The 8718-nt window shown below is 44.1% G+C and overlaps 2 protein-coding genes and 1 pseudogene across 3 annotated transcripts; all 3 read right to left on the bottom strand.

The window, feature by feature from the left end:
* Nucleotides 1-823: 823 nt before the first annotated feature.
* Nucleotides 824-5560, bottom strand: LOC146447478 (uncharacterized). Its single transcript, XM_085102778.1, has 2 exons — nucleotides 4465-5560; nucleotides 824-1211 (listed from the first exon to the last, which is right to left on the bottom strand). The coding sequence occupies exon 1, from the start codon at nucleotides 5095-5097 to the stop codon at nucleotides 4465-4467; it is 633 nt and encodes a 210-aa protein (XP_084958904.1). The 5' UTR covers nucleotides 5098-5560; the 3' UTR covers nucleotides 824-1211.
* LOC146447479 (uncharacterized) lies at nucleotides 1386-2762 on the bottom strand. Its single transcript, XM_085102777.1, has 2 exons — nucleotides 2067-2762; nucleotides 1386-1763 (listed from the first exon to the last, which is right to left on the bottom strand). Exons 1-2 carry the CDS (start codon nucleotides 2760-2762, stop codon nucleotides 1386-1388), a joined length of 1074 nt encoding a protein of 357 aa, XP_084958903.1.
* On the bottom strand, nucleotides 5524-8164 carry LOC146447480 (uncharacterized; annotated as a pseudogene). Its single transcript, XR_014861831.1, has 2 exons — nucleotides 8065-8164; nucleotides 5524-7959 (listed from the first exon to the last, which is right to left on the bottom strand). The product of XR_014861831.1 is annotated as an uncharacterized LOC146447480 (transcript).
* Between the last annotated feature and the right edge of the window lie 554 nt (nucleotides 8165-8718).

Here is an 8718-nt window from a genome sequence, read left to right on the forward strand (position 1 = left end):
CCCGCAGTCCCGCAGTTAATGAGTAATTTAGTCTACGCTAGTAGAACCCGTGGTCCTTCAGTCCCACAGTCAGTCCTGTAGTCAATAAGTAATTTTATGTGTTGTTGGTACAACTCTTAGTCCTACAGTCCCGCAGTCGCGGTAGTCGACGTAGCCTGAGTAATAGTACAACTGGCAGTCTATGAGTCCAGTCTAGGCTAATGGCTTCAAGAACGAGATATATATTACATGTGTAGCGCGATGTTTCTAAGTTAGTACAACTGTCGTTCGTTCAGTCCTATTTTTAAATTTTGAAATAATATTTTGCTCTTTCTCTGGGATTCTTAAAAGACATGAAAATTCACATTTTAGAATTGCATTTAAAGCTGTAGCAGTTGATTTCCTTTTATTTTGGCACAAACAACATGGATTAAAAAGTCAAGCTCCAAGTTAGCGAACAGTCGTACTTTTTTCCACAGATCACGCGAGCAAAGCGACAGTAAAATTATGCAAATTAGAAAAGTGAACGAGGAATGAAATCGCGCGATCATGACAGAACTTAGGAGAAGAAAGAGACTGCTCGCATGCTAAACTCCAACGAACCTAAAAGAACTCGTTGTTGTTTGGTACACAATGAAGAAACTAACAACATGTAGAAATGGCGTGCTCAGCCAATCAAGAGCGAGTATTTTCGCTGGTCGACCAATCAAGAGTCAATAATGTTTGCGGAGGGTAAAAGGAAAATTGAGATAAAATGCCCTCTCTCTCGACCAATCAGCATTCAGTAATTTTGCCCTCTATGTTATAGTACATGTAGTTACCTGGATGTCCTTGGCAAATGTAGAGACCCAGTGTCTCTACGCCGTGATCAAGAACAACTGAACACTTTGATATGCGTCGAACTGTATTATTATTCCATGCAAATTAGCAAATAAACTTCCATCACGCCGAGCAAATGAACCGGAACAAACAAATAAACAAGCCAACCAACGATATAAACCAACGATTCACTGAAATGAGTACAAATACATTGAAATTAGAAAATAATACGCCGAACAAAGTAACTAGCAAACAAAATCGACAGATATAAGATGTACTTACATGTTTTTCGTGCCTAGATCACGGACAAAACCGAATAAGCTTGAAAACACAAGAATACAAAATATGCCATGTGCTTTTATCAAAACTCAACATCTAATTCGCAGAAAACAATCAATGAGGCCAGCGGCTCACTGTATTTAAGCTGTCCTGAAATGTCCTACTTGAAGCCAACACCCCCCCCCCCCCCCCCAAAGACTACCAAAGTAGTCTTTCACTGTCACTAAAACGTATCATCAATCACCACAATCAATAATACATAAACAGTGAAGTCCTCTTGTGGCCACAAAATAGCCTTTTATGCAAGTTCAGTCCTTAATTTCCTGTTCCTCGAACTTCTTCAGCAACTCTTCTTCCAACAAGCAAGGCTTTCGAATATCCCTACGGAAGATTCCGTTAGTACTTCTCACAAGGACTTGGCGAACAACACCATCGGAATCCGGCAAGGTTTCCTCAACTAGCGCCTTGGGCCACTGACCACGGGGAATGTGTCCGTCCTTCATTATGACTAGGTCCCCAACCTTGACATTCGGTCTTTGTTTCAGCCACTTCTGACGTTCCTGTAACATTGGTAAGTACTCTTTAACCCAACGCTGCCAAAACTCGTTTGCCAAAATGTGCACATGTTTCCATCTTGCTTGGAACCGATCCATATCTCCAAACTCCCCGGGGGCTGTACACTGGTTCTGACGCAGTAAGAGGATGTGATTAGGAGTTAGAGCATCCAAATCACTGGGGTCACTGGTCTGTCGTTAAGTATCTTCTTAACTTAACAAGGAATGTCGTCAGAGTCTCTTCATTGACAAGATGCTCACCAACCATAGAATGCAGAATTCTTCTAACAGAAGGAATCAGTCTCTCCCAAACACCACCCTGATGGCTAGCTGCTGCAGCTCACGCCCTATCCTTTCTTGGTCTTATGTCTTCATTGCCTTTATCACATCGCTTTCTGCTCCTCTAAAGTTCGTACCGTTGTCGCTATAAATTACTCTCGGTGGACCTCGTCTCCCAACGAATCTACTCATGGCGTTGATGAAGCTGTCTGTTGATAGGTCGCTTGCAATCTCTATGTGGACAGCTCGGTACCGAAGGCAGATAAAAAAACCATACCGCTTGTGAAGTTTGGGGTTCTTCCTTGCTGATCTAGTAACAGGCCCTGTATGGACATAGAGTGGCCCAAAATAATCTATGCCCACAGCAGCAAATGGATAAATCAACTGGTGGCTATCTAAAGGTACTCTCACTACTGGAAGAGGTGCCGTGATCTGTTCTCCCACCGAGGCATTGCGGCGTCTACATTCATGACATCTCTGCACAGCCCGTCTGACGGACGAAATGCCATTAACGATCCAAAAACGTTGCCTTGTCTCGGCTAGCACTTGGTGTGGACCTACATGACCGTTAGCAAGGCGATAATAGAGTATTATCATTTCTGTGACGTGATGCTTTCCAGGCAATATCATCGGATGTTTGGCATCATAGTCCAAGTCTGAACGGTTCAGTCGTCCTCCCACTCGCATGATTCCTTCCTTTGTGAATGGCTTTAACTTCGCCAAAGGACCCTTGCTGGACTCTAGGTTGTAATACTCTGCAGGAAAGGTCCGATGCTGGACATTTCTTACAATGATCTTCTCAGCTTCTTCTAACTCTAGTATGGAGGGTTGGGGAGTCCTCTGCTTTAACATGGCAGGTGAATTGTCCAGCGCTCTCGAAGTCGCTCGAAGCTGCTGAAAGGCGTGGAGTGCCCGAACAACCCAGGCCACTAATCCTCTTTACTTCTCCCAAGTTGAGTATCTCCCAAACAGTTCATACCAGAAGATTTCTTCTACCGTGGAAGCAGTGACAGTAATCTTCTCTCTTTTCACTCCTTCATCTTGGTCTGAAAGTTGAATGTTAAGCTCGATGGGCTGTTGAAGCCACTCATCAGGATCTTTCCACAAAAAGATTGGACCTCGTTTCCATATCTCTAGCTTCTCCGGTTGTCTTCTGACCTAACGTGACGCCATTGTGATGGACTGGACAATTCTCTGATGACAGCTACGCGGTTAGCTACAAAAGTGACAAATCTCCTACGTTCGTTGAGGATGTATCACAGAATGATGACAGAGTCCGTAAAGAGGGTGACACTGTTAATCACGATGCGACCATTGAGCTCTCTTCCAATGAGCTCATTCATTTTAATCAACAAGGTAGCTGCTGTCAGTTCCAACTTTGGTACACTTATGCCGCTTCTCAGGGGTCTCACCCGGGATTTACCCATGACAAAAGTGACATGGATCCGTCCTTCCTTGTTGACAAAACGCAGGTACGACACCGTTCCATACCCATTGCTTTCAGACGCATCTGCAAAGTGGTGCAACTCCACTCTTTCTACATCTCCAAAGTCAGACGGAATGAAGGCTCGTGGGATGCTAAAATTATTGAGGCTTGCGAGACCATCCTTCCACTCTCTCCACCTCGCTATCAATTCTCCTGGTAGTCTTTCATCCCATTCGTACTTCATTCTGCACAGCTCTTGATTTATCTCTCTTCCTGGCAGAAGTAAGGGACCCGCATAACCAAGAGGGTTGTATATTGTAGCAATCGAAGACAAGATGCCTCTGCGGGTTTCTGGCTGAATCTTGTCACTAACAACTAAGTTGAACGTGTTATCCTCCACATTCCAATGAATTCCAAGGGCACGATCTACAGGCAAACTATCCAAATTCAGATCTAGATTCTTGAAAGTCGGTGCGCGATCTTCAGGTTGAAAGGCACGGAGGACTTCTCGGTCGTTGGACATGAATTTCGTCAACTTAAATCCTCCTCTTGTTAATAACTCTTGAAGCTGTTTCGTGATCTCCACTGCTTCTCTGGTCGTCTTGAAAGACTTCAGTAGGTCATACACATAAAAATCTTGCATAACTGCGTCTACGGTCTCTCGGGAGAAATCTTCAGTGTTATCTGTGGCTGTTTTCCTAAGAGCGTAGCCACAAACACTGGGGGAAGAAGTAGCCCCGAAAATGTGAACTAACATTTGATAGGTCTTCGGATCCTTTGTAAGATCTCCACCCACAACCATAAGTAGCAGAGGGCACCACGGTCTTTGGGTGAAACAAATACTTAATGGAACATCCTTCTTACATCCGCTGCCACCGCTACGCTGTTTACTCTGAACCTAAGGATCACTCCTATCAATGAGCTCGTATTTTCTAGTCCCTGCAGCAGCTGATCGTTTAATGAAACACCTCCAGACTTGAAGGCGCAATCAAATACCACCCTTGGTTCAGCGGGCTTTCTTGGATGCCAGTCAGCATGATGCGGCAGGTACCAAATTGGCTTGAGGGTAGGGACCTCCTCATCAGGAACTATTCTCGAGGATCCTTCTGCTAGGTAGTTTTTCATGACTTAACTATATTGCTCATGAAATTCAGGATCCTTTTCCATCTTCTTCTTCAAAAAATACAGTCTCTTCCTCGCTGCTGGGAGATTATCAGGAAGGAAGGGAGGGCTGTGTCGGAATGGTAGTTTGAGCTGGTAGTGACCATCAACAAGCACTGCTGATTCATCCATGATCTGTTTTGCTCTTCGGTCGTCAACTGATAATCCTTGTTCCACATCTACAAGAGTATCTCCGAATTGAGTATTATACAAACGGCCCAACTGCATGCTCAGCATTTCTTCATGATCGGACTTCAAGAAATTGATGCAAACCCCATCACCACCAGGTTCGCCCATCGGACCATACACTGTCAATCCTAAGGGTGTATTCACAGCATAAGGCTGACCCTTAGTCCCTCTCCTGATCTCTGAATTGTTCTCAATGATATCTGGTCGGTCAGTTCCAATCAGAATGGAGACTTTGCATTCATCTACTTCAGGAAGTTCGATACCGTCAAGGTATGGCCACTTTCTGAGTTCTCTGTTGTTGGCAAAGTGCTTCTCTCCAATAGGTAGGCGTTCAGTCGTTAAAACTTCGTCAAAAGTGAACCTTGTCTTTCCATCTAGTGATTTATCTGCAAGCAGGCTCGACGACCGCATTCTCTTGCTTCATAATTTACTGTGGTAAGCGTGAAATCAGCAGGTTCACTTTCGAGATCCAATTCTTCTAGCAATCCTCTTAAGCAGAGTGTGGAGTCTGAGCCACTATCTAGGAAGGCATATGTGGTAATCTGCTTATTTTTACCAGGTCCACTAACTTTTACTGGGACTACCTTGAAGCAAACCCTTGGTCGCCCGTTTCCAGACGTTTCCGCTGGAGCAGATTCTATTAATGTCGTAAAGATGCCTGACTCGGTAGCTGGCTGGATGCTTAGGGAAGAGTTTGACTTAAAGGGTGCAGTGGCTGTTCCACCAACAGAGCTCTGGTTTTCCATAATTTGTTCCTGTTTGACACTGTTCTGCTTTACTGCAGGGCTAGCGGTATTCTGGTGGTCAGGAGGGTGAATAAGGAAGTGGTGTCTCTTCTCACATCCAGGCTTCCGACAAGTAAATCTCTTCATGCAATCCCTTGTCCCAGGCAACTTCCACACAATTTCTTCTGTTGCAAGTTCGCAATCGTTCTTCATATGGTGCACCTTTCAAACTCTCACACTGCCAAACTGGATGTAAGCCAGAGCAATGGTAACACTTCAAGGTAGCTGCTTTAACATTGCCAGGATTTTTGTGTGTGTTATTTGGTGCGGCAACATGAAGGGTGGTAGCTCTTCGAGGTGGCTCCTGTCTGTCTCTACTGATTGGTCTCCTATCTCTGTCAAGGTGGACTTGCAAAGGCTTCAGTTCTTGCCCAAAACGATTGTTTAAGCAACCAGCTCGCTTCTGGATGAAGCTCAAGAAGTGAGCAAAGCTAACCTGGCCCTTGGATTAGATAATATCACCAGCAATATCCGCCCATTTTCGTTTCAGGCTTTCATCCGGCAGTTTCCTCATCACCATCAGCATCATATCTTCGTTCCCGAGACGAATTGCATAACGGGGTCCCATGCTAGTTACCCCCTCTTCACATCCTCAAGTCTTCTGGCAAAGTCCATTAGACTAGCAGCATCGCCTCTTCTTATGTTAAGCTCTCTTAACTTTCCCAAGTGTGCATCGGCCACCATACGGGGTTGACCAAAATTCTTTGTTAGGGTTTTCCAAGCTTCTTGGTATCTCTGGACCACGGGAAGATTAACACAACTCTTCATCGCATCTTTGGCCTTTCCAACACACTGTGCCAGTAAACGGGTTAATCTCTGAGAACTATCGGTCACCTGGCTCTTAATGTGGCCACGAAAGTTGACAGCAAATTCCGCATATTCTGAAGGGTCTCCTCCAAACTTCATCAGTTCTATTTTTGGCAGCGAAGGACCTTGCTTTAGTGCTTCAGCTATTGTTGACGATGGAGCCATGTTTGCCTTTGGTTCTGAATGCCGTGCCGACTGCTGCGTGAGTTGCTGAATTGTCTGTAACAAAACATGTTCAAGAGGAACTGGTTGCGGAGCTGACAGAGCTGCAAATGATGGACTCACATCGGATTTTCGCTGCTCACTTAGGTGATGTTCTCTAGGTGAAACATTCTCCTCCTGGCTGGAAAAAGAGGGACTCGCCGTTTCTGTCGGTACGTGTACGCGACGGGTGAAGTCATGCGCTTCTGCACTTAAAGTGGTCTTCTTCTGCGAAGTCAACAAATTAGGTAATGGTACATACGCGGACGATATATTGCTCTGCGAAATGACTCACACCGACGACACCTCTGGTTTAACCGTCACGGTCATAGGTGCTGCTGAAGTTTGAATATCGATTAAGGGAGGCGCAAAGGAAGAAACCTTCAGCGGTAAGCTTATCGGAGGATCTGATACATCAGGATACAACATGGTGGACAGGGTTGGATTTACCTCGTCTCCTTCACTTCTGTCACATGAGTATTGGCTTAGTAACTCTTCCTCTTCTATCTTCAACTCAACTGCAGCCTTCTTAAGTTCTGTTTCTGCTGCTATCTTTTCTAGTTTCCCCTCCAACTCGGCTCTATTTCGTTTCCTTTCTTCCTCTATTTCAAGTTCTCGGCTTCTTGCTCTTCTAAGCAACGTTCTAAACTCTGTTTTTCTTCTAACGCCTCTATCCTCAGCCGTGCCTCTTGAACAATTTTCTGCTTCACTTTCACGCTACTAGGAGTGGAACATAAACTTTTCCTATTTTTAGTTGACCGACGCGAATGGCGGCTTGATTTCGCCCTTTCTTTCGTGTCGTGTTTTATCTGGAATTTTCACTTGCTAATATCAACATCTAGAAGAAATTTGCGCTCAATCTCTTTCTCGTAACTTTCTTTAGCCAAAGCCACCATTCCTTTGACACCTTCAAATCGCAAATACCTTTCATGAGCGTCTACAAATTTGTGAAAGGCATGTTCATAGTCGTCCACGCTTTGAAATATTTCTTCTTTACTCGCACCACCGGCAATGAGATCCCGCACTGAATTCAGTCTCTTTGTTACGTCTCCTAAATGTCCGGCTCTCCTCGCTTTCAAATCAATCGCTCTCTCGGTCATAAATTCCTCCGAATCGATAATCCTCGACGGCACTATCCGTCTTTTACTCGCCACAAATTCTGACCTGGATTCCGCCTTTTCGGATTGTGTTACCTCATGAGATGAAATAGCGTTTTCCTGGCGAGGTTCTTCGCTCGACTGCAATTCCTTCGACAGCGACGTACGTTTCGCTTTCATCTGACTTCGACGCGGTGAAAAACTTTGAATGATGTAGAGACCCAGTGTCTCTATGCCGTGATCAAGAACAACTGAACACTTTGATATGCGTCGAACTGTATTATTATTCCATGCAAATTAGCAAATAAACTTCCATCACGTTGAGCGAATGAACCGGAACAAACAAATAAACAAGCCAACCAACGATATAAACCAACGATTCACTGAAATGAGTACTACATAATAATACATTGAAATTAGAAATTAGAAAATAATACGCCGAACAAAGAAACTAGCAAACAAGATCGACAGATATAAGATGTACTTACAAGTTTTTCGTGCCTAGATCACGGACAAAACCGAATAAGCTTGAAAACACAAAATAAAAATACAAAATATGCCATGTGTTTTTATCAAAACTCAACATCTAATTCGCAGAAAACAGTCAACGAGGCCAGCGGCTCACTGTATTTAAGCTGTCCTGAAATGTCTTACTTGAAGCCAACAGAAAATTTAAAGTTCCCGTGGCCTGTTTACACGTTACAATTAGTCAGCCTGATTTGTCGGGACCGATGGAGCCCCGATTCAGAGCGGGAATCGTGGGTTTATTTTGACACCTGATTAACGGTCAATACGCGAAATGACAATTGGCCCTTTTCCGAACTGCAACAGATTCTTTTCAAGTCAGCCTGACACTCTCATAAAAGCCGCCTCATCGATCAATATCTAAATAGCCGACTTGTCGATCTGTATCTAAAAGTCTGTTGTCAAAACCGACACGTAGCAGCCTGGCAATTCAGGATCGTATTTTCAAAAACATTGTTAAAGCAATAAATTTTTGTTGTTGGTGTCGTGTTTATATAAAAAAATAATGAAATTCCACACATATGATTTTGTTTTCGGAAGAAGACAGAACGCTAGTTACGTTTTCTAGCACTTCTAAATACGGATAGGCCGAAGAAGCTTACATCAAAATAAAGTGT

This window comes from Pavona decussata, unplaced genomic scaffold (assembly GCF_977016875.1).
Source record: "Pavona decussata unplaced genomic scaffold, jaPavDecu1.1 SCAFFOLD_2180, whole genome shotgun sequence".
In the NCBI taxonomy this organism is placed as follows: domain Eukaryota; kingdom Metazoa; phylum Cnidaria; class Anthozoa; order Scleractinia; family Agariciidae; genus Pavona; species Pavona decussata.

What these genes read in the sequence shown, in the direction of transcription:
- LOC146447479 (XM_085102777.1), bottom strand. Translation starts at nt 2,762, where the DNA reads ATGTTAAAGCAGAGGACTCCCCAACCCTCCATACTAGAGTTAGAAGAA. An exon ending in GGAGACGAGGTCCACCGAGA is followed by an intron (nt 1,764 to 2,066) that starts GTAATTTATAGC and finishes TTACTGCGTCAG; the next exon opens with AACCAGTGTACAGCCCCCGG.
- LOC146447478 (XM_085102778.1), bottom strand. Translation starts at nt 5,097, where the DNA reads ATGCGGTCGTCGAGCCTGCTTGCAGATAAATCACTAGATGGAAAGACA.